Source organism: Pogoniulus pusillus, chromosome 42 (assembly GCF_015220805.1).
Source record: "Pogoniulus pusillus isolate bPogPus1 chromosome 42, bPogPus1.pri, whole genome shotgun sequence".
In the NCBI taxonomy this organism is placed as follows: domain Eukaryota; kingdom Metazoa; phylum Chordata; class Aves; order Piciformes; family Lybiidae; genus Pogoniulus; species Pogoniulus pusillus.
Window position 1 is genome coordinate 946,767 of NC_087305.1, and position 21,344 is coordinate 968,110.

The following is a 21,344-nucleotide window of genomic DNA, read 5'->3' on the forward strand; positions in this document are numbered from 1 at the left end:
GGTCAGTCTGGAGAAGAGAAGGCTCAGGGCAGCAGGAGTAGGGCAGTGAGTGTCTCCCTGTGCTGGGCACTGGGCAGGCCACACCTTGAGGACTGGGTTCAGTTTGGGGTCCCTCACTTCTAGGAAGATATTGAGGAGCTGGAGCATGCCCAGAGAAGGGCAACGAAGCTGGTGAAGAGTCTGGAGAACAGGGCTGGGAGCAGCTGAGGGAGCTGGGGGAGTTCAGCCTGGAGGAGGCTGAGAGACCTCATTGCTCTCTACAGCTCTCTGAGAGGAGGCTGGAGCCAGGTGGGGGTTGGGCTCTGCTCTCTAGGATCAGGTGATAGGAGAGGAAATGGCCTGGAATTGTGCCAGGGGAGGGTGAGGTTGGAGATGAGGACAAATCCATTTGCTGCAAGAGTGTCAGGGATTGGAACAAGCTGCCCAGGGCAGTGGTGAGTGCCCACGGCTGGAGGTGCTCAGCAGCACATGGCTGTGGTGCTGATGGACATGGCTCAGTAGCTCAGCAGCAGTGGGACTGGGAGCTCTGGGCGAGTGGCTGGACTCAAGGGTCTCCATGGCCTCTTCCAACCCATGACTCTTTAACTCCAAGCTCTGCCCCAGAGGCAGCCTGGCTGGTGGTTTGGTTGCAGGCAGGTCTCAGTTGCTCAACCTTCCCACAACCTGTCAAGGAAAGAGGCTCTGAGACATCTTAATTACAAAATTATGCTTAAAAGTCGCTGGGGGTTTATTATCTCCTCAGACACAGCAATGACTCAACCAAACATGTCTTAACCAGAAGGTTAACAGCAGGTTGAGCTGCTCCTCTGCAGTGCCACCAGCGTGGCCATGCAGTGTGTGGGAGGACACCACAAATAAAAGTGGGGGTTTACCCCACGAGTGACCCTGGGAAGCACTTCCAAGCATGCAGCTGCTTTGGGTTCCTCTGCCTCTCCCTTTCCAGCTGCAGAGCTCAGATTTCCAGGCTGTGCTCCTGTGCCCACAAACTGGCTCTTGGTGACAGAGGAGGAGCTCCTGCTTGCATTGATGGGCTGCCAGCATGGGCCCAGCACTAAAACCAGCCCCAACCCCAGGACAACACAGGTTTAGAGGGTGAGGAAGCTGAAGCTGAGCACAGAGGCAGCCTTAGTGAGTGGCTGCGAGTGGTGGTGCTGTGGTGACATCTGAGGAGCCTTTGGGCTGTTCAGAGAACTGCTGTGGCTGGAGAAGGTCCTTACAGCCTGGGGCCTGGGTTGAGGAAGAAACTTTGTAGAGGGATTCTCTTCCTGCTGAGGAGGAGGATGCAGAACCCCCAAGGAGACCTCTGCAGCATGAGCACCTCAGGTGCTTCTGCTTTCCAAAGCGTGGAAACAACTCACTTTGCTGCTTCAGGCCTCCCTTAATTTCTCCACTGCCAAGCTGATTCTGGGTGGGGGGCTGGATTCATGGGCAGGGGCTGGGGGGTTGTTTTTGGTGATTTTGTTCCATTTTGTGTGGTTTTAACTCCAGGGCTTATTGCTACTCCACTGTCAGCAGTGCGCAGGCAGAAGGAGATGGGACCGAGCGGAGCTGAAGCTCTTTGGAACCTCACCAGCAGGCTGTGTGCTGTGGCTGATGTGCTCTCACAGTCCCTTTCTTTCCAGTTTTTCCAGTATGGCCTGGATTCTGTGGACAGATTCTTTCCTGGCCTGCCTAACACTGTCCTGGCCACCAGTCTCGATGGAATCCAGCTCCAGCAGCAGCTTGGTCAACATCTCCTCCAGAAGCCGGTAGGATTTATCTGTCTTTTTCCCTACAAACTCATCCACCTCTTGCTCCAGCTGTTCAGCCTCCCCCAGGACGTGGAGGATCCTCTGGATCTCTGGCTGGATGGCTGCAGAGCTGGGGGAAGGCTGCTCAGCAGGCTTGAAGCCAACCTCTCTATTGCCAGCCGAAAGCTTCCGAGGGGCCGCGTCGTACATGTGGGGCTGAGCACTGTACTGCACCTTGGCCCTGGGGGGCAGGGGCTTGGTGCTGCCTGGCCTGTGCTCACCACCTGTGCCAGGGTGCTGCTGGCTGCCATCAGGGTAGTAGCTCTGTTGGTTTGTGCCTTGCGAGGGTTTGTCGTAATCCTGCAGTTGGAAGCAGAAAAAGAACTCAGCTGGAGGCTGCCCCAGCCCAGGAGGGACAGAGAGCCCTGAGGGAGCCCAAGGCAGGGATAGGAAGATGCTGCAGGGGCTGGAGCAGTGCCCTGTGAGCAGAGAGAGGCTGAGGGCCCTGGGGCTGCTTGGTCTGGTGAAGAAAAGACTGAGAGGGAACCTAATCAATGTTAATAAATAGCTGAGGGCTGGGGGTCAGGAGGGGGGGCACAAACTCTGCTCAGCTGTGCCCTGGGACAGGACAAGCAGCACTGGATGGAAGCTGCAGCACAGGAGGTTGCAGCTCAGCACAAGAGGAACTTCTTGGCTGGAAGGGTCCCAGAGCCCTGGCACAGACTGCCCAGAGAGGTTGTGGAGTCTCCTTCCCTGGAGCCTTTCCAGGCCTGTCTGGATGTGTTGCTGTGTGCCCTGAGCTAGATTCTATAGCTCTGCTCTGGCAGGGGGGGTTGGACTGGATGAGCTCTGGAGGTCACTACCAACCCCTGACATGCTGTGAAATGTCTCAGTGCATCTCCCTCAAAGCCATGGGGTCTGATCTGCTCCTGCCCTCAGAGGGCAGGGCTGGGGGAGCTGGACAGCAGGTGACCCTCTGGCTTGCTCTGCAGTGAGCATGCCAGGGAGGAGAGGGCAGACTGGGTCAGGTATGACAATCCCAGGCATCTGGGCAGCACTTCCACCATGAGCTCATCACACAGCATGTCCCCGTGGCTGGCACCCTGTGTCCTGCCACATAGGCTGCTTTCTGCCAAAGTCTCTGAGAGGGCCACAGGACCTCTGGAGAGCCACTGACTCCTGACCAAAGCCAGAGACAGCCCAGACGAGCAGGCCCCACCCAGTGCCTCACTTCCTCCTCTTTCTTGCCTCACTCCCTGTGCCCCAAAGCAGCACTTGCAGAGGAATCCTCAGGTCAGCTTAGTCCCACCTTGTGCCGGAGCATTTCTGACTACTGCTTGAGAGGAGCTGGACAGGCAAGACAAGTTCTGACCCATCTCAAGACCTGCCCTGGGACATCTGCTGTCTCCAGGACCTCTCTGGGATTGCAGCCCTGGATTTTGCTCTCCCTGTATGCAAGCAGGAGACTTCACCTGGACATCTGCTGCTTGGATCCTACCTGAGCTAACTCTGCCTGGTGAAAGGGCCATTCCCAGGAGACAGAGGAGGGGTTTGAGGGAAGCTGTGGAGGTCTGCCTGCAGCACAGGCACCTACCTTTGGGTCCCAGGCGGGAGGGTGGGCAGGAGCTCCGCTGGCAGCCCAGGGAGGGTGGGACTCAGAGACAAAGGAGTTGCCAGGCACCGGGGCCGTGTGCCACCCGTAACGTGGCTGCACCCCGTAGGCACTGGGGGGGCCCCACGTGTCCTCTGGGGGTCTGGGCTGTGGTGGAGGCCCCTGTGCTGTGATCCCTGGATTGCCCTCTCCATATGGATACTGTGGGACAGGCATTCCTGGGGTCTGCAAGGAGAGAGGGAGAGTTTTACCCCTGGAGTCACTGCCAGCACCCCTCCCTCCAGACAGCCCTGGGAACAGCCACAGCATCGGGACAGTTCCTGCTTCCCAGACGCTGGAATCTCTGCAGAGCAGGGGGACCACCTGTCCCGACAGCAAAAGCAGGCAGGGCTGAGCTGCTGGAGGCACAACAGCCATCAGGACCCACAGGTGCCTCAGAGCAGGCACTGCAGGATTCCAGACTCCTGGCATGGTCCGGGCCAGAAGGCAGCTCTGGAGGTGCTTCAATGCAGCAGGGACATGCCCTCTGCTGCAGCCCCACAGAACCTGCTGTGCCCCAGCAGTCCCGGTCCTGGCAGCTGCACCCACACCTGGAGTGGGAATGGCTCTGGTGGGTGCTCAGGCACCACTCACCTGAGGTGGGGAGTAGGCAGGAACCTGCTGCCTGCGGAGAGAGGAGCCTTCGGTGGGGCAGTCCGGTGGGGCATAGCTCCAGGGGGGAGCAGGCGACGGGGGCCGGTAGATGCCCGTGGGCTCCGTGGGGTAGGGGGCCTGGGGGGGCCCCGAGCAGTAGTACCCCCGTGTCTGCGGCAGGCTGGCATAGTGCGGGGCAGCACCGGGAGCTGGCGGGTACGGGGGGGTGTAGGCTCCGTTTGCATAGGGAGAATCCATCACCTGGGCAGGAGGGAGAGCAGAGGACAGGGGATGGGACACGGACACGGCGCCGAGGGGCTCCCGTGGGGCCCAGCAGCAGCCAGGCAAAGGGGCCTGGACCTTCCTCCACCCCTAGGTTGATCTGTCCCACTGTCAGCCTTCCCTGCTCTAATGTGGCCCTCAGTCAGCCTCTGGCCATCAGCACCTGCCCACCTTGGTCCCACCACCCCGGGGCATTACAGGGGGTGTAGATTTGTCTGGGCAGCAGGAAGAGATGGGATACACTGAGCCCTGCTTGGCTCAGAACCATGAGCCCAGCTCCTCACCACGAGCAGCTACCAGGGGGGGTTCAACCACGTTGGTGTAAAACACTTCAGGAAGGTTCCTTTCAGCCTGCAAACAGCAACGATGTGAGTGGGCAAAACCCCCCAGTTCTGGAGCCCATGGAGCTGAGTGCTCAGCTCTGCTGTGGCCCTGGGAGCTTAGGGAATGCTGTGTGTGACCCATCCGCAGCTCCTGCAGGGCTCTACCCTTTACATGGAGCTTAGGGAATGCTGTGTGTGACCCATCCGCAGCTCCTGCAGGGCTCTACCCTTTACATGGAGCTTAGGGAATGCTGTGTGTGACCCATCCACAGCTCCTGCAGGGCTCTACCCTTTACATGGAGCTTAGGGAATGCTGTGTGTGACCCATCCACAGCTCCTGCAGGGCTCTACCCTTTACATGGAGCTTAGGGAATGCTGTGTGTGACCCATCCACAGCTCCTGCAGGGCTCTACCCTTTACATCCAAGTGCTCAGTGGATATTGAGCCTGAGCTCCCAGACATAACCCTGGAGGACACAGCTCAGTGCCAGGATCTCAGGAGCTCACAGGACTTTGGGCAGAGCAGATTTTAGTCACAAGGTGTTCCACGGAGGGGAGATTGTACCCCCTGCACGCTGGGGCTGATTGTACCCCCTGCACGCTGGGGCTGATGAAAGAGCTGGACCAGACCCCCACATCCCATGGGATTAGAACACACCAGCCACGTCTGGACAGCAGAAGAGCTCTTTGGAAAGGGCAAAGCCTTTCTCCTGACATAGGGACACAGCGGCCCCTAAAGAAACGCTGTTCCTGCAACAGACCCCACAAGTGAGGGACCCAGGAGGAACAAGTCGCAGGAGCGGGGCAGAGAGGCACCAGCGATGTCTTTTTCCTTGCTCTGTCCTGCTGCTGCCAGCTCCTGCCCGCTGGTGACTGTGCCTACAAACGCCGCAGCTCGCCTGGCACCTTCAGCCGCGCCTTGGAAGGGGGACACATGGCAGGGATCGGCAGCCCCACCCTGACGCCAAGGAAGCTGCAGCTCCCCGGGGGGTGAAGGGCTGGGCCACCAGCACCGGGACACCAGCACCGGGCCGCCAGCACCGGGACACCAGCACCGGGACACCAGCACCGGGACACCAGCACCGGGACAGCAGCGATACCCGGCCCTCCGCGGGCACCCCAGCAGCGAAGCAGCCAGAGGCGGTGGCACCTCCCAGCTGAGCTCCTCGTTAAAACACCTGCCCTAGAAATGTCACCTTGGACTGCATGCGAAGGGAAAACTTACCCACGGTCACGGCTTCACGTGGGTTCACTCCGTTAAACATGCCCGAGCCCGCGGGACGGGGCGGAGCGGAGCAGATTGTGCACCCTTTGGGGAGCCCCTCCGAGCGGATCGATAAACCAACCGGGTACACCGACAGAGCAAAGCCACCGGGTACACCGACAGAGCAAAGCCACCGGGTACACCGACAGAGCCAAGCCACCGGGTACACCGACAGAGCCAAGCCACCGGGTACACCGACAGAGCAAAGCCACCGGGTACACCGACAGAGCCAAGCCACCGGGTACACCGACAGAGCCAAGCCACCGGGTACACCGACAGAGCAAAGCCACCGGGTACACCGACAGAGCAAAGCCACCGGGTACACCGACAGAGCAAAGCCACCGGGTACACCGACAGAGCAACCGGGTACACCGACAAACCGGACTTTAGGAGCCAAGCGGGGAGACCAAAGACCAGCGCGCCCCGACTCAGCGCCGTGTCCCTGCAACCGGGCTCGGTGTACTTTGGCGTAACCAGCACCTGCCTCCCCCGCCGCTGCCCTGCCCGGGTGGCCAAACCGTGCCGCTCACGTCTGCAACGCAGGGAACTGCGGAGAGAAGGGCTGAAGCCCTGCGCGCCCACCCTGCCTCCGCTGCACGGCCCCGGCGGGCAGCCCGCGAACAAGCCTCGACTCCGATCCCGGCCCCGGCCCCGGCCCCGGCCCGGCAGTCCCCAGGACGGGCAGCAGGTGAGCTCCAGCCCCGGCGACTCAGCTCCGCGGCCCAGCAACGGGGCAGCCTCCTCCCACCCGCCGCCTGCTCGCCGCCGCCGCTCCCGCCGTTACCTGCGCCGCCGGCGGGCGGGAGGAGCCGGGAGGCCACGGCGGGCCCGGCTCGGCGGCACGGCCCCGGGGCTCCATGGCGCTGCCCCGCCCCTTCCCGCCGCCACTGGGCGCCGCCCGCCACTCCGCCCAATCAGCGGGACGGACCCCGCCGCTCCGCCCAATCAGCGGGACGGACCCTGCCGCTCCGCCCAATCAGCGGGACGGACCCCGCCGGCCTTGACCAATTGGCGACCACCTCGCGCGCCCCCCTCCTCGGCGAGGCTTAAAGGGGCAGCGCCGGGGCGGGCCCCGCCTGGCGGCCGCGGGGCGGTTCCGGGGCGGCGGCACCGGCGGCACCGGCGCATGGCGGCGCTTCCGCTGGGGGCGGCGCGGCGGCACCATGAACTACATGCCTGGCACAGCCAGCCTCATCCAGGACATCGACAGTGAGTGCCCCGCCTGGGGCGTTACGGGGTGGCGGCTCCCTCCTGTTCCCCGGGGGTGCTGCTTTCCGGTGAGGTCTGCACCCGCCCCGTTCGCTGCGGATGTTGCTTTATCCCTGCTTCCCCGCGGGTGCTGCTTCCTCGGCTTCTGTACCACCTGTGTCCCGCCGGTGTCGCTCCCCGCTGAGGGCAGTCCCCTCTCTTTCCGTACAGGAGCTGCCCCTCGTGGGTGCCCGCCTGAGGCCGCTCAGGTGCCGTCCTCGCACCCCTACACGGTGCTGCCGCAGCTGACCGCACATCCTTGGTTTCCCCACCTAGGTTCGGGGTGCGGGGGGGTGGTGCTAGTGCCCACTCGTGCCAGTGGCTGACCCCCTCGCATCTGCTCTCTCTGCCGCAGAGAAGCACCTGGTCCTGCTGCGGGACGGCCGGACGCTCATCGGGTACCTGCGCAGCATCGACCAGTTCGGTATGGCTGCACCGGGGGGGGGGGAATGAGGGAGGCTGAGGCTGGGTTTGGACGCACTCCGGTACCGGATGCGTCTGTGGGTGGAAGGGAGGAGAAGGAAGAGGAGAGCCCTGTGGTGCCCATTCACATGAGCCGAGCGATGCTTCTGTGCCCGTCGGCAGCTCCATTCCCAAAGGGTGGCCGAATGGTAAAGAGGGAGTTTGGCTTTGGTGGGGCTTTAGTGGTGGGTTTGGGGACCCACCAGGAGGTGTGAAGGCAGCACAGATGCCACTGCCGGTCTGGGCTTTCTGTTCGTCCTAGCTAGGAAACACAGCAAAACAGGGATTGATTTCTCTCTCCTGACTGCTGCAGCAAACTTGGTGTTGCACCAGACTGTGGAGCGCATCCATGTGGGCAAGAAGTATGGGGACATCCCTCGAGGCATCTTCGTTGTGAGAGGAGAGAACGTGGTTCTGCTGGGGGAAATAGTAAGTGAGCAGCTCCTGCTGCCTGCCCCCTGCCCGCGTTCTGCCTGCAGCTGCTCTGCCGTGGTCTGGGGCTGAGCTGGTGGGGCCTGTGGTGACATGACTCCCAGCAGCACTTCTGAGGGGCACCTGGAGCTGGGTATCCATCTGTGAAGACTCACAGAAGGTCAGGGGCTGGAAGGGACCTTGAAAGCTCCTCCAGTCCAACCTCCCCCGGCCAGAGCAGGGCCACTACAGCAGATCACACTGATCTCACCCGGGCAGCTCTTGCATCTCTCCAGAGAGACACAGAATCAAACAGGTTGGAAGAGACCTCCGAGCTCATCCAGTCCAACCTGTCCCCCAGCCCCATCCAGGCAGGGACGTCGACTCCACCTCCCCGGGCAGCCCATTCCACCTCCAGTCACTCTCTGCGAGCTGCCCGATGGGGCAGAGCCGTGCCTGGAGCATCCTGCGAGCAGAGCTGCTGGGTCTCTGCCACGGCAGGTGCTCAGGGGCTGTTTGTCTTGCAGGACCTGGAGAAGGAGAGCGACACCCCTCTGCAGCAGGTCTCCATTGAGGAGATCCTGGAGGAGCAGCGGGTGGAGCAGCAGGCCAAGCAGGAGTCGGAGAAGCTGAAGATGCAGGCGCTGAAGGAGCGAGGCCTCTCAGTGCCGCGGGCAGACACCCTGGACGAGTACTGAGCCTGCTGCCACTCACACCCTTCCTCTGTGGCACAGTGAGGGGTGCCCTGTGCCCCCGTGGAATTAGGGGAGGGGCTGGATTTTCAGGTTGTGTTTTCTGTGCACGGATCACTGTTCACATCCCATGCCTTCGGTTCCTCCTGCTGGAGGAGGAGGAGGGCTGAGGGCTCTGGGCTGGCTGTGGAGGCAGCCGGGCACGCCAGGGAGTGCCAGCAGTTGTGTTCAGGAGGCAAATCTCCTGCTCCTTTGGGTTCTTTGCTTTTTCCTCCTCAGGTGACTCTGGGTGAGAGTTTTCCTTGCCATGTAAATAAATACTTGATCTCCACAGCCATGCTTTTCCCTGTGCTCGGGACCTAACTGAAGGTTGTCCTCTCTCAGGCTGACCACCCTTGTGACAGCTGTCCCCACTGGGTGCTGGGAAGTAGGGAATGAGACCCTTGGTCCTGCCATGGGGTAAAAGAGAGTCCTTCCTCTGGAATGGGAAGCAGGACTTGGGTACTCTTCATGCCCCAGCAAGGCTCCTTGTTTCCCCTAGTGCAGCTGTGACTGCTCCCCTGCACCTGAGCCCACTTATTACAGGCTGGGCTCATTAATGAGGGGATGAGGAAAAGCTGGGCTGGCCCTGGGCTCCAGCAGCCCCTTCCCTTCTCCATCAGCATCTTCTCAGAGGTAAGAGACTCCTTCATGTTAAGCTCATCCCAATGCCACTTGGGGCATTCAGTGATGGTAGTGGGCAGGAGCCTTTGTCTCCAGGGGCAATGTTTGGCTTTGGGTGGCTGCCAAGCTGTGGGAGTCTCCTGTGAGCAGAGCCAAGCTTGATGAGTGGAGCAGAGTGGTTGTCCTCATGGAACCTTATTTCCCCATAAAATAACTCTTCAGGGGAAGCATCTGTGCGGGGGGGGGGGGGGGGGGGGGCATCCCACGAGTGCCCTTTCTCACCCGAAGTCCCTTGTTTCTCAGCAAGATGAGTCTTTGTGAGCACTAATAGAGTTGCCCATGAAAGCAAACAGCTGAGATGGATGGGAGTGACCCCCTCCTTACTGGCCAGGCACCCCAGGAACACTTCTCCCTTCTCACTTTTGGGAAAGAAAATGTGGATTCCCTGCTGGGGTGACCTGTGCAGGTGTGAGTGGAACAGTGTGAGCTGGGTGCTGGGAAAGGTGGAAGCAAGGAGCTGCCAGTTCCTGCTTGAACAACCATCGTAAGGGGCTGCAGAGCCTGAGATGGGAAAATCTCTGCTGGGCAGAAACAGCTTTTGGGGTTGGGTTGCTCTGCTGCTCCTCTTGCCCCGGGAGGGGGAAAGTGGCAGGAGGGTGGTTCGCAGTGGTGATGCCCGTGGTGGGGGTCCTGTTCCTGGGAGCAGCTCTGCAACGCAGAGCTCTCGGGGGGCTGAGGGAGTGGAAGAGTGTCTGGGGAGGAGGAGAGGCTACTCTGCAGCTGCCTGGGCTCCGGAGATCGATGCTCCCACGCCATGGAGGGACTCAAGAGGCTGCTGCCGCCGGACTTCTAACGCGGGGCCGGAGGAGCCCCAGCCCGGGCGGGTGTCGGTATCCTCGAAGCGGGATGGGGGGTGCCCGGTGCCCGGCGCTGCCCTTACATAATGCCGTGACGGCAGGGGGCGGCCCGTGATGTCACGGCGGTGACGCAGCCCCGGAGGCGGCCGGTGGCGGCGGGAGGTGCCGAGACCGCCCCGAGCGGCCGGGCCGGGGATGGTGTCCGCTACCCCCCCCTCCCCTCCCCGCCATGGAGCTGGAGAACATCGTGGCCAACACCGTCCTGCTGAAGGCCCGCGAAGGTACCGCGACCCCCGTCCCGGTCCCCGTTCCCACGCTGCATCCCCCTCTCCCCTCCCCGCGCACTCTTCCTGCAGCCGCCTCCAGGCGAGCACCCTTAACACTGGGCACCCCCTGCCGCGGGCACTCCGGGACCCCTCGGTCTGGGGCGGTGGGTAGCTGGGTGGGCTCATCCTGGTTGGCACAGTCCTGGTCGGCACCGTCTTGCTTGGCACCGCTCTGGCTGGCATCGTAGAGCTCCCAGAAGGGGACGGCTGCCCCGGTGCTGTGCGCGGTGCTGCGGGACGCGTCCGTCTCTCTGTCCTGTCCGCCCCACAGACCTTGGGGCAGAGCGTTCAGAAAGGGATTCAGGTGCCAATCCCCCAGCAGCATGTGTGCCTTGGGCTTGGGATGTGGGTCAGCCGAGAGCTGCCCTGTCCGTCGGTCTGTCTGTCCGTGCCAACAGGACACGTCTGGCATGGATGGAGCAAAACTTTGCTGGTGCCAGGACGGCTCGGTGCAGGCCCGAGCGAAACGGTCTGTGCCAGGAAAAACATGGCCTTGCTGGTGTGCCAGCGGAGCCAGGGTGGTGCCGGTGGTGCCACCGCCCCACTTGGAGCCCTGCTGGCAGCTGGACCCAAGGTCTGGGGGGCAAAAGGCTGCGGGTGTCCCCCGCCTGCCAAACGCAGGGCTTGGCACGGGCTCCCGGGAGCTCGGTCGCCTTTGTTTGCTTTTGGCTTCCTTCGGAAAACCGTCGCTAAACCTTTGTGACCGAAAAGCCACCGGCGCCGGGAGCCACCGGCCTGGCACAGCCCCGCGGGCGAGGCGTGGGGCTGAGCCTGCGGCTTGTTGGCGAATCCCTCCCGGAAAGACTTCTTTACCCACCTCGTGGGCGCTGGAGATGGCACAGGCATGGTTTGGAGCTGGTGCCCTCGCCAGCAGGGAGAACTTTGGTGTTGGGAGCAGCTTGGAACCGACGTTCGCCGTCGCTCCCTGCTCGACACTGGATCTTGCTCCTGTCCCATGGGATGTAGGATGGTCCATGTGGGACAGAGCCTGGTCTGAAGTGCAGCTGGAGAAGAAGGTGTTGGCCTCGGAGGCTCGGGGTGCTCCGCGCTGCGGGTGCAAAGGGGTTAACGTCGGTGTGTGGCGGCCGCCAGGTGCCGGAAGCCGGGAAGCCAAGCGGGACGGGGACCGGGAAGCCAAGCGGGACGAGGGCTGGGTCCAGCTGGGTGCTCACTTCCCTCTCCAGCGGCACGGGAAGGACTGGAGCCACGGAGACCCCGCTGGTCGTGGCTGGGGGTCCCCCCACACTTGGGGGTCACAGGCTGACCTCGTGCTGGAAGGTGTGGGGGGCTCAGCAAGGTCCAGTCCCAGTGCCCCGGAGCAGCTGCGGCTGCTGCCACCTGTGACTGCACCTGATCGAATTCCTCCATCCTCAGGGTGTGCTGGGTGGGGGGGGTTGGCCTGGGCCGGTGGCTCTGCAGCCTTGGTGCTTTTGGCAGCACTGGCAGCAGCGATCCTGTGCCGTGGGCAGCGTCAGAGCCACGTTTGGACTTGGTGTGGTTGGGTGCCAGCACCAAGCTGGGCTGCACATTTGGGGTCTCCACAGTTTGAGGGGCTCCTTGAGTTTCTTTTTCTGCCTCCTGCACCCCTCAAAAGGGCCTTGGTCTACTTCAGGGCCTCTTGCTTTGGACTCGTGGGAGCTTTACCCCACAGAGATGGTCGGGGGGGGCTGCTACCCCCTCCCAGCCCCACGAGGGCTGCAGGGGTCTCTGTCTGGCTGAGTTCCCTGGACTTCATGCCCAGCTCTGCTGGAGCTTTTGAGGCAGAGCTCGTGTGCCCGTGGGCTCCTAATGCTCAGCTGAAAAGCCTTGTCTGCCTGTGGTTGTGCCTGGGATCAAAGCCTGGCAAGGGTGGCAGCAGCTGGGTCTGCACCTCACTGGCCACTGGTGCCATCTTGGCACACATCAGCTGGTGAGTGAGGCCTGGGGGCATTCCTGCCCACTGTGGCAGTGTTGGTGTAGCATCTCCCGGTGCCAGTTGAGTGGGATCCTTTCACTGAGGAACAGTTTTGGTTTGCTCTCCAAAGCTTTTCTGGTGGCTGCAAGTGGCTTTGGTACAGCTTCAGCTGAGGATGGGACATGTGCTGGGGATATAGGGCAGCCCTCACTAGCTCACCTTGGCACTGGTCTGGGGGAAAGCAGAGGGTGCAGGGTGCTGGGGACTGCTGCCTGCAGATGCCATGGAAGAAGCAGGGAATTACATGGGCATCATATGCCAAGTTTGGCCTTGGAGCATCCCTGTGAGGTCAGGGCTGCCTGGGTTACCCGTGTCAGATGGCTCCTGGGGTGGGCATCACCCCTATGTCAGCCGTGCAGGGGGGCTGCAGGCTGGGCACCGCAGGTGAGGAAAGCAGCTGACCCTCCTCTTCGGACACCGAGTGCTCAGGACCCTGTGCCACGGGTGCCAAGGTGCTCGAGGACCTACAACCCCTCGCTGCCGCGGCCGCTCCGCTGGCTGGCGCGGGGCAGTTCCCTCCGGAGGAAGCGTCCCGGTGACGGCAGGAAGTTCTGCCCGGCCCAAACGCCGGAGCCCAGCACCGTGGCGTCCCGCGGGCTCGCCTCGGCGTCACCGGGGCTGGCGGCGGGCGGTGCTGGCCGGCCACCAGCTCGGAGCCGCGCTGATGTCAGGTCCCTGCAGGGATGACTTCAGGCGCCAAGCATCCGCCCGCCAGCCCGAGAGGAGCGGCTGCTGCTCGGGGGCTGTCTTACTGCCCCCTCCTCGGCCCCAGAGGGTCCCCATCCCCGCGGAGGCAGAGCCCGGGCTGCTGCAGCCCCCCAGCGCTGGATAAATGGTTTGGTGCGACAATAAGGACCCCAGATGTTTATGGGATGCAGTGGTGTGGGACTGCAGCTTTGGGGAGGAAGCCTGCAGTGCCAAAGGGGTCCTGTTCCTGCTCCAGAGTGGGACTGGGAGCTGTGGGTGGGTGGGGATCCCCTGGACTGTCCAGGATGAGGGTCCCCTCAGGGGTCAGAGCCCTCTCCAGGGCTGAGGATGTGTTTTCTCCCATGGCTTTAGCATTGCCCAAGGCCCTGTGCTGCCAATGTGCAGGTTTGTGCCCAAATGCTGGGTTTTGGGGACCAGCAGTGATGGGATGGAGGAAAACCCCAACCCAGGTGGCTCTGCAGCACTGAGCAGAGGAACTCTGTTCCCTCCCACCACAGCAATGCCCACCCTGCCAGCGTGACCTCTTCTCCCTCTTCCCCTGCTGCAGGAGGTGGTGGCAAGAGGAAAGGCAGGAGCAAGAAGTGGAGGGAGATTCTGCGGTTCCCACACATCAGCCAGTGCGAGGAGCTGCGCAGGGGCCTGGGTGAGCCGGGTAGGGCAGCGGGCACCGGCAGAACCAGCCCGAGGGCCACGCACAGCCGTGCTGGAGGCACCTGCTGGGCAGTGCGTGGCACACGCCGTGGCACACCCCACCTTCCCTTGCAGAGCAGGACTACGGCAGCCTGTGCCAGAGGCAGCCCATCGGCCGCCTGCTCTTCCGGCAGTTCTGCGAGACGCGGCCGGAGCTGCTGCGCTGCATCCGCTTCCTGGACGCCGTGGTGAGGGACCCCAGGGATGCAGGGCCAGGAGGGGGGATGGAGCCGAGCTGGAAGAGGGCGGGTTCAGACTGGGCGTTAGGGAGAAATTCTTGACAGCGAGGGTGGAGAGACCCTGGAACAAGTTGCCCGGGGAGGTAGTGGATGTCCCCTCCCTGGAGGTGTTCAAGTTCAGGTTGGATGAAGCCTTGAGCAACCTGTGCTGGTGGGAGGTGTCCCTGCCCACGGCACGGAGGTGGGAGCTGGATAATCTTGAAGGTGCCTTCCAACCCAAACCGTTCTGTGGTTCTATGGCTCTGCTGGAGGCATCATCCCGGGATGCTGGGCACTGTCCCAGGATAGGGCTGGTGGTCTTCCTTCTGCTGGCAGGTTTGCAGTGCGAGCTTCCAGTGCGGGCACTGCCAGTGACATGGGTGCGGGCTGGTCCCTCACCCCCTGGCTGGGGCAGAGGTGCCTTGTTTGGGGAGGTGAGTGGCTCAGTGGGGAGCAGAGAGGGCAGAACTCTCTCCAGCACCCTCTTCTCCTCGGGCACCCCAGGCAGACTACGAGCTGGCCCCCGATGAGAAGCGGAAGGAGATGGGGGAGGAGATCATCCATCGGTTCCTCAAGCAGGAGGTGAGTCCCAAGGGGGCTTCTCCCTTTTCCAACCCCAAGGGAAAAGGATGGGATGGGAGCAGGGATGTGGTGGAGGGTCCCTTGCTGGCCACAGAGCCACCTCCCTGCTCTCTGGGCATCCCAGTGGTGCCCACCTGGGATGACGTGTGGGAGGTGGGAGCGATGCAGCTGGGGCAGGGGTCTGAATCTCACTGCTCCCCGTGGCAGTCCCCCGAATTCCTGCCTGAGGTCGGCCAGCCCCACGCCAGCCGCTGCCTGCAGGACCTGCAGAAGAGCCCCTGCAAGGACCTCTTCAGCAGCTGCCTGTGGTGAGTGCCCTGCACAGGGACGGGCGTCTGGAGGGGCTGCAGGTGATGCCAAGCATCCCCTCTGCCCCTCGCAGCTCGCTGCACCAGTACCTGAGCGGGGCCCCCTTTGCCGCCTACCGGGACAGCATGTACTTCGACCGCTTCCTCCAGTGGAAGTACCTGGAGAGGTGAGTGGGGGGGTCCCGGGGGTCTTGGTGGGGGTCCAAAGGGGCTGCCAAGGGGGTGTGAGGGGTTTTGGCGGGTGCCACACCCAGGGCTGTGCGTTTCAGGCAGTCGGTCACCAAGGACACCTTCCGGCAGTACCGGATCCTGGGCAAGGGCGGATTCGGAGAGGTACGGCCGCGGCGGGGAGCAGGCAGGGGGCGACGGCAGCCTGGTGGGGGCTCACTTTGCTGCCGCCACCCCCCTTCAGGTGTGTGCCTGCCAGGTGAGGGCCACGGGGAAGATGTACGCCTGCAAGAAGCTGGAGAAGAAGCGGATCAAGAAGCGGAAGGGGGAGGCGATGGCGCTGAACGAGAAGCAGATCCTGGAGAAGGTCAACAGCCGCTTCGTGGTGCGTCCTGCGCCGGCCGGGGCGGGGGCCGCAGCCAGCGCGGGCGGGGCCGCTGCTGACGGCCAGAGTGGGCACGCAGGTGAGCCTGGCATACGCCTACGAGACGAAGGACGCTCTCTGCCTGGTGCTGACCATCATGAACGGCGGAGACCTCAAGTTCCACATCTACAACATGGGCAACCCTGGCTTCGAGGACGAGCGTGTGGTCTTCTACGCAGCAGAGATCTGCTGCGGGCTCCAGCACCTGCACCAGGAGGGCATTGTCTACCGGTGAGCACGGCGTGGGCACAGGGCTGGCACCGCGGCCAGGCAGGACTGCTCGGCGCTGAGCTGTCTGTCTGTCTGCCTCTGCAGGGACTTGAAGCCAGAGAACATTCTGCTGGATGATGATGGTGAGGAGGGAGCCGCTGGGTCACGCTCCTGGCTTTGGGGGTGAATCTCTTTGTGCCCCCCGGGGGTGTGTGTCTGGCTGTGTTTTGGGGAGGACACGGAGGGATGTGGGGGAGACCCTTCCCCAGGATGCTGCCTGTTGGGCAAGGGCACCTCCCCTGCAATGCCCTCAACCCCCTCCCTGCCCCAGGCCACATCAGGATCTCTGACCTGGGGCTGGCTATCAAGATCCCTGAGGGTGAGACCATCCGTGGCCGCGTGGGCACCGTCGGCTACATGGGTGAGCCGGGGCGGGGGGGCCCGGGGCAGGGCTGCCGCCGCGGCGTGGCCAGCTGCTGACGGGCCGGGGGCCGTGCCTCGCAGCCCCGGAGGTCATCAACAACGAGCGCTACACCTTCAGCCCCGACTGGTGGGGCCTGGGCTGCCTGGTGTACGAGATGATCGAGGGGCAGTCGCCCTTCCGTGCCCGCAAGGAGCGGGTGAAGCGCGAGGAGGTGGAGAAGAGGGTGCAGGAGGAGCAGGAGGCCTACTCGGACAAGTTCAGCGAGGATGCTCGTGCCCTCTGCAGGCTGGTGAGCGAGGAGCCCCCGGGGGCTGGGGTGGGCACCGTCCCCGCCGTGTGCACGGGATGTGACCACTTGTTGCCCTCCCAGCTGCTGGCCAAGGACCCCAAGCAGCGGCTGGGCTGCGGGGCCGGGGGGGCGGCCGAGGTGAAGAGCCACCCATTCTTCAGCACCATCAACTTCAAACGCCTGGAGGCTGGCATCATGACGCCCTCCTTCGTGCCAGATGTAAGGGCATGGGCAGGGGTGGGCATTGCAGGGAGTTGAACCCCATTTCCCAGCCCTGGCAGCTCCTTGCCCTCCTCAGTCCTGGGCAGTTTACTTGGCATCATGACACCCTCCTTCATGCCAGATGTAAGGGGCTGGGGTAGGCATTTCTGGGGGGTGCTGAGCCCCACTTCCCAGCCCCGATACCTCCTTGCCTCCCTCGGCCCTGGGCAGTTCACTTGGCATCATGATGCTCTCCATTGTGCCAGATGTGAGGGGCTGGGGTGGGCATTGCAGGAAGTTGAACCCCATTTCCCAGCCCTGGCAGCTCCTTGGCCCCCTCAGCCTTGGGCAGTTTACTTGGCATCATGATGCTCTCCCTTGTGCCAGATGTGAGGGGCTGGGGTGGGCATTGCAGGGGGTTTCCCAGCCCTGAGAGCTGCTTGCCCCCCTCAGCCCCGGGCAGTGTACTGCAAGGACGTGCTGGACATTGAGCAGTTCTCCACCGTGAAGGGAGTCAACCTGGACCAAACCGACACCGATTTCTATGCCAAGTTTGCCACTGGCAGCGTCTCCATCCCCTGGCAGAACGAGGTACCAGGGGGCACTGGAGCTCCAGGAGGGTGTTACCCTGCTGCAGCACTGCTGGGCCTGCCTGTGCTCACCCCCCTGGTGACAAAACCCCCCCAGATGATCGAGACTGAGTGCTTCAAGGACCTCAACGTGTTCGGACCCGGCGGGACTCGCTCCCCTGACCTGGACTGGAGGCAGCTGCCTGAGCCCCCCAAGCGCAGCCTCCTGCAGAGGCTCTTCCGACGTCATGTAAGAGGCCGGGAGGTGTTTTTGGGGGGTGTGGGAATTTCCCTGGGGTATCCCTCAGGCCCCTCTGGCTCACTGCCTGCTGTCTGTCTGTCTGTCCCTCACAGCCAACCGACTACACCATCACCACCGCCACCCACCCCCCGGCCCCGGCCGCCGTCAACTCGCACCCTCCCGCGGCCAAGTCCAGCTGCCCAACCCCTGCCACAGCACCGGCACCGTCCTGACCCCTGCTCTCATCATGCTTGGGGCAGCCCCCAGCCCCCTGTGGCCTCTCAGGGTTATCTGGGACCGAGGTTGGGGTCCCTGGGGACGCTGGCAGAGGCCAGGCAGGATGCGGGCACGGAAGGATGCAGCATTCCAGCACGGACGTGGGCAGGGGTGATGGAGGGGACCAGCGGGACCCAAACCTAGCAGCTCCCCAGTCCCTTTGCCCCCATCCCCAGGGTCAAGCACTGGCACAGGCTGCCCAGGGAGGTGGTGGAGTCCCCACCCCTGGAGGTGTTCAAGCAACCTGTGGCCGTGGCACCTGGGGCAGGGCTCGGTGGCCACGGTGGGGCAGGGTCGATGCCTCGATGGTCTCGGAGGGCTTTTCCAAACAGAACAATTCCATCAGTCTGTCCCCGCGGCACATCCAGCCAGGCCCTGGGGGCTCCCACTGCGGGACCACCACACCTGCCACACTCCTCCACCCCCCTCCAGCTGCTGCCAGGGCGAGGGGCCAGGGCAGGGACCTATTTTTGCTGCTTTTGAGTCCCTTATCTTATCGCCAGCTCGGAGCCTGACCTCTGCGGGCATGCAGGGGGGGCTGTGGATTTATCTGTGCTCTCCAAATAGCAACAAAGGCAGCCTTGGAGTGGGGGGGACGACACTCTGGCTCCCCCCAGGCCGTGCTGCAGCAGGAAGGACGGGGTCACCCTGACAGAGCCCCCCCACCCTGCTGGGGCAAGCAGCTCCCCCCTCCTGGCCCAGCCAGCACAGCGTGGAGCAGGCTCAGAGCAGGGAACGTTCTGGAGGGTGCTGCACTGGGGCCGGGGGTGGGGGAGGAGGTGAGGAGGAGCTCCTTCATCCCCATGGGACCACTCAGGGTGGCACTGGGGCGCTCCATCCTTGCCATGGGGCTGGTGGGTGGCACAGCACCCATGAGGTGGGTGTGGATTGGGCGACACCACACAGGTGCATGGTGGGGGCATGCTGTGGGTGCCCAGGGCCCCCCACCTCGTGCCTCTGGCCCCTGGTGACTCTCTGCCCCCCACAGATTGGGGTTCCACTTGCTCTGGTTCTGTACATTTGTAAAGAGTTGTAAATATTTGTACTGAGCCCCTGGGTGGACATTGTTAACCTCAGAGCTGCCAGCGGAGCTGCCTGCTGGCTGTGTGTGGGCACACAGGGGGCATCTGGTGGGCACCAGGGAGGGCTCTCTTGGCTGTTTCACCTCCCCCAGTCTTTATCTCCTGCCATGGGATGTGGATGGGAGGGCACTGGATGCCCAACCCGGGTATGCCCTTGCTGCTGTGCAGGATATGGCTGTGTGCCCAGTGCTCTCAACATGCCCAGTTTGGCAGGACCTGGCTTGGCTTCACCAACTGAGGGTCCAGGTGGGTCTGACCAGGTCCAAGCTGTGTCTGGGAGCCTCATCCTGTCCTAGGCAGACAAGTGCTGGAGCATGGATGGACTCAGCCAGCTCTGCTCCCTCCTTCCCTGCTGGAGAGGAGCCCAAGGTAGGTGCTGGGACCCCAGGCCTGCTCCCAATGCCTGTGGCACTGCCTGAGCTGCCGTGCCTGGTGCCATGGGGTGCTGCCATCCTTTCCCTCACAGGCTCAGTGGATGCAGATTGGGAGCCCTGAAGGGTGCCTGGAGGAGATGCTGAGGTGACATCAGGAGCTGGTGAGGGTCCTGGGTGGTTCTGATGCTGTTTTGGTTCAGCTTGCCAGCAGGCTGCAGGTCTCTGTGCCACCCTGGGGGCTCCTGGAGCATATTCTAGGGAAGAGGACTGGGAAGGAGCAGCTGAGGGACCTGGGAGCGTTCAGTCTGGAGAAGAGGAGGCTGAGGGGAGGCCTCATTGCTCTCTACAGCTCCCTGAGAGCAGGTTGCAGTGAGCTGGGGGTTGGTCTCCTCTCCCCAGTCTCAGATGCTAGGAGAGGAACTGGTCTGGAACTCTGCCAGGGGAGGGTCAGATTGGAAATGAGGAAAAATTTCATTGCTGCAAGAGTGGTCAGGGACTGGCAGAGGCTGCCCAGGGAGGTGGTGGAGTGCCCATCCCTGGAGGTGTGCAAGAAACCTGTGGCCATGGCACCTGGGGCCGTGGTTCGGTAGCCATGGTGGGGTAGGGTTGGACTCCATGACCTCAGAGGCTTTCCCAACCCAAGCAATTCCATGATCCCATGTTTTGCTGTGTGTGCCATGGGGACAGTCCCTGTGTCCCCTCTGGAGGGATACAGAGGGGCTTGTGCCCCCCCAGCCCGGAGCTGTTTTGGCTCTTCTCACAAACAAGAGCATGTCCTTGGGCTGAGTCCTTGTGCCCAGCAGCAGCTGCTCTGCTTGGGATAACAACGATCCTGCCTGGCCTGCAGCTGGGGGGGGGGTCTCCCTGTAAAAACAGTTCCTGCTGCTGGGGGGGGTGTGGGGGGCTGTGGGCAATGCACCATGCCCAAGAGTGTCCTTGGCTCTCTCTGGGCACTGCAGGCCCATGGGTGCTTGGCTGGTGCCTGGCACAAGCTCCAGGCAGCAGCTCAGGGGTGTCAAACCCTCCTGTTTTTTAACACCCCCCCCATGTGCAGGTGCCTGCAGTGCAGGTGGATGAAGCTCAGCCCTGGGGAGAGCTGTGGCACGAACCCAGGAGCTGCCTGCAGTGCTCAGGAGCATGGCTGCCAGGGGGAAGTTCCTAGCAAACACTGGGCAAGAGACTGGCACAGCTCTGGGCTCTCCCCGGGCCCAGCAGACCTCCTCTGGGGCAAGCCCGAGCTGCCTCTGCCTGTGCTGGAGGAGAGCAGCTCCAGCCACCGCCGAGAAGCCAACCCGGGGAGCAGCAGCAGCAGCAGCAGGACCCTTCCCGGGGGCAGGTAGGACCTGAGTCACCTCTCGGTGGGGCTCAGTGGGGTGGGGCTGGGGGAGGCGAGGGGCTCCCTGGGGCCAGGCTGACGAGCAGTTGACCTCCCCCTTGGCCAAGCTGTTGCAACAGTGGGGAGGGAAGGTCAAGCTCCCCGCAGCAGGGCGCAGGGGCTGACGTCAAAGGAAGCAGCTGCTGATGCTCGGGTCCCCGGGAGCTCGGGGCTCTGGGGCTGTAACTCATCCCGGGGATGTCAGCTCAGCCTTGAGCCTTATCGCAGCTCTGCCAGCGCCCACCGCTCCCAGCGCCGGGCAGAGGCACTGCCAGGGCGGGCAGGCATGGGGCTGTGCCCAGCTCTGGCCTCAGAGGCTCAGCTCAAGCAAGCTGGGCTTGATTCAGGGTGAGGAAGCAGCTGGGGGCAGCACACGGGGCCGAAGGGTGAAGGAGAGGGCTCTGTGCCACCCAAAACACTGCTGGCCATGGAGTAGGGCACCCCCAGTGCTGCCCTGCCATTCTGGGTGCCCACTGTATGCTGATGGGTGCCAGTGGTGCTGAGAGATGATTGTGCCCCAACACTGGGCACTGGGGGGGGGGGTACACCTCATATGTTGGGGTCAGGTTTGGGCTCCTCACCCCAAGAAGGACATTGAGGGGCTGGAGTGGGCCCAGAGAAGAGCAACAAAGGTGGGGAAGGGTCTGGGGAGCAGGGCTGGGAAGCATCAGCTGAGGGAGCTGGGGGGGGGTGAGGCTGGAGAAGAGGAGGCTGAGAGGAGACCTCATTGCTCTCCACAGCTCCCTGAG

At 63.0% G+C, this 21,344-nt stretch overlaps 3 protein-coding genes across 5 annotated transcripts; 2 read left to right on the top strand and 1 right to left on the bottom strand.

Annotated features, from left to right (window-relative positions):
* Positions 1–691: 691 nt before the first annotated feature.
* BAG4 (BAG cochaperone 4) lies at positions 692–6,718 on the bottom strand. Of its 2 annotated transcripts, none has more exons than XM_064175539.1 (4): positions 6,628–6,718; positions 3,976–4,236; positions 3,325–3,567; positions 692–2,090 (listed from the first exon to the last, which is right to left on the bottom strand). In XM_064175539.1, exons 1-4 carry the CDS (start codon positions 6,700–6,702, stop codon positions 1,602–1,604), a joined length of 1,068 nt encoding a protein of 355 aa, XP_064031609.1. In that variant the 5' UTR covers positions 6,703–6,718; the 3' UTR covers positions 692–1,601. The 2 variants fall into 2 exon arrangements, with proteins under 2 accessions (XP_064031609.1, XP_064031610.1); XM_064175540.1 differs by lacking the exon at positions 6,628–6,718 and adding an exon at positions 5,805–6,000.
* Positions 6,719–6,917: 199 nt separating this feature from the next.
* LSM1 (LSM1 homolog, mRNA degradation associated) lies at positions 6,918–8,989 on the top strand. The gene is made up of 4 exons (XM_064175546.1): positions 6,918–7,052; positions 7,447–7,515; positions 7,867–7,982; positions 8,492–8,989. The coding sequence occupies exons 1-4, from the start codon at positions 7,007–7,009 to the stop codon at positions 8,660–8,662; spliced, it is 402 nt and encodes a 133-aa protein (XP_064031616.1). The 5' UTR covers positions 6,918–7,006; the 3' UTR covers positions 8,663–8,989.
* Positions 8,990–10,298: 1,309 nt separating this feature from the next.
* LOC135192417 (G protein-coupled receptor kinase 5-like) lies at positions 10,299–20,363 on the top strand. Of its 2 annotated transcripts, none has more exons than XM_064175532.1 (18): positions 10,299–10,457; positions 13,712–13,807; positions 13,930–14,042; positions 14,581–14,654; positions 14,862–14,962; positions 15,037–15,129; positions 15,232–15,295; positions 15,375–15,515; positions 15,595–15,785; positions 15,870–15,907; positions 16,096–16,185; positions 16,269–16,477; positions 16,559–16,696; positions 17,132–17,269; positions 17,366–17,497; positions 17,602–19,215; positions 19,313–19,381; positions 20,275–20,363. In XM_064175532.1, the coding sequence occupies exons 1-16, from the start codon at positions 10,372–10,374 to the stop codon at positions 17,719–17,721; spliced, it is 1,824 nt and encodes a 607-aa protein (XP_064031602.1). In that variant the 5' UTR covers positions 10,299–10,371; the 3' UTR covers positions 17,722–19,215; positions 19,313–19,381; positions 20,275–20,363. The 2 variants fall into 2 exon arrangements, with proteins under 2 accessions (XP_064031602.1, XP_064031603.1); XM_064175533.1 differs by having other exon boundaries at positions 10,321–10,457; positions 14,577–14,654.
* The last annotated feature ends 981 nt before the right edge of the window (positions 20,364–21,344 follow it).

What these genes read in the sequence shown, in the direction of transcription:
- LSM1 (XM_064175546.1), top strand. Translation starts at nt 7,007, where the DNA reads ATGAACTACATGCCTGGCACAGCCAGCCTCATCCAGGACATCGACA. An exon ending in CCTCATCCAGGACATCGACA is followed by an intron (nt 7,053 to 7,446) that starts GTGAGTGCCCCG and finishes TCTCTGCCGCAG; the next exon opens with AGAAGCACCTGGTCCTGCTG. An exon ending in TGGTTCTGCTGGGGGAAATA is followed by an intron (nt 7,983 to 8,491) that starts GTAAGTGAGCAG and finishes TTTGTCTTGCAG; the next exon opens with GACCTGGAGAAGGAGAGCGA.
- BAG4 (XM_064175539.1), bottom strand. Translation starts at nt 6,702, where the DNA reads ATGGAGCCCCGGGGCCGTGCCGCCGAGCCGGGCCCGCCGTGGCCTCCC. An exon ending in CCCGCCCGCCGGCGGCGCAG is followed by an intron (nt 4,237 to 6,627) that starts GTAACGGCGGGA and finishes CCTCCTGCCCAG; the next exon opens with GTGATGGATTCTCCCTATGC. An exon ending in CTCCCGCCTGGGACCCAAAG is followed by an intron (nt 2,091 to 3,324) that starts GTAGGTGCCTGT and finishes TTCCAACTGCAG; the next exon opens with GATTACGACAAACCCTCGCA.
- LOC135192417 (XM_064175532.1), top strand. Translation starts at nt 10,372, where the DNA reads ATGGTGTCCGCTACCCCCCCCTCCCCTCCCCGCCATGGAGCTGGAGAA. An exon ending in GCAAGGGCGGATTCGGAGAG is followed by an intron (nt 15,296 to 15,374) that starts GTACGGCCGCGG and finishes ACCCCCCTTCAG; the next exon opens with GTGTGTGCCTGCCAGGTGAG. An exon ending in CGCCCTCCTTCGTGCCAGAT is followed by an intron (nt 16,697 to 17,131) that starts GTAAGGGCATGG and finishes TGCCCCCCTCAG; the next exon opens with CCCCGGGCAGTGTACTGCAA.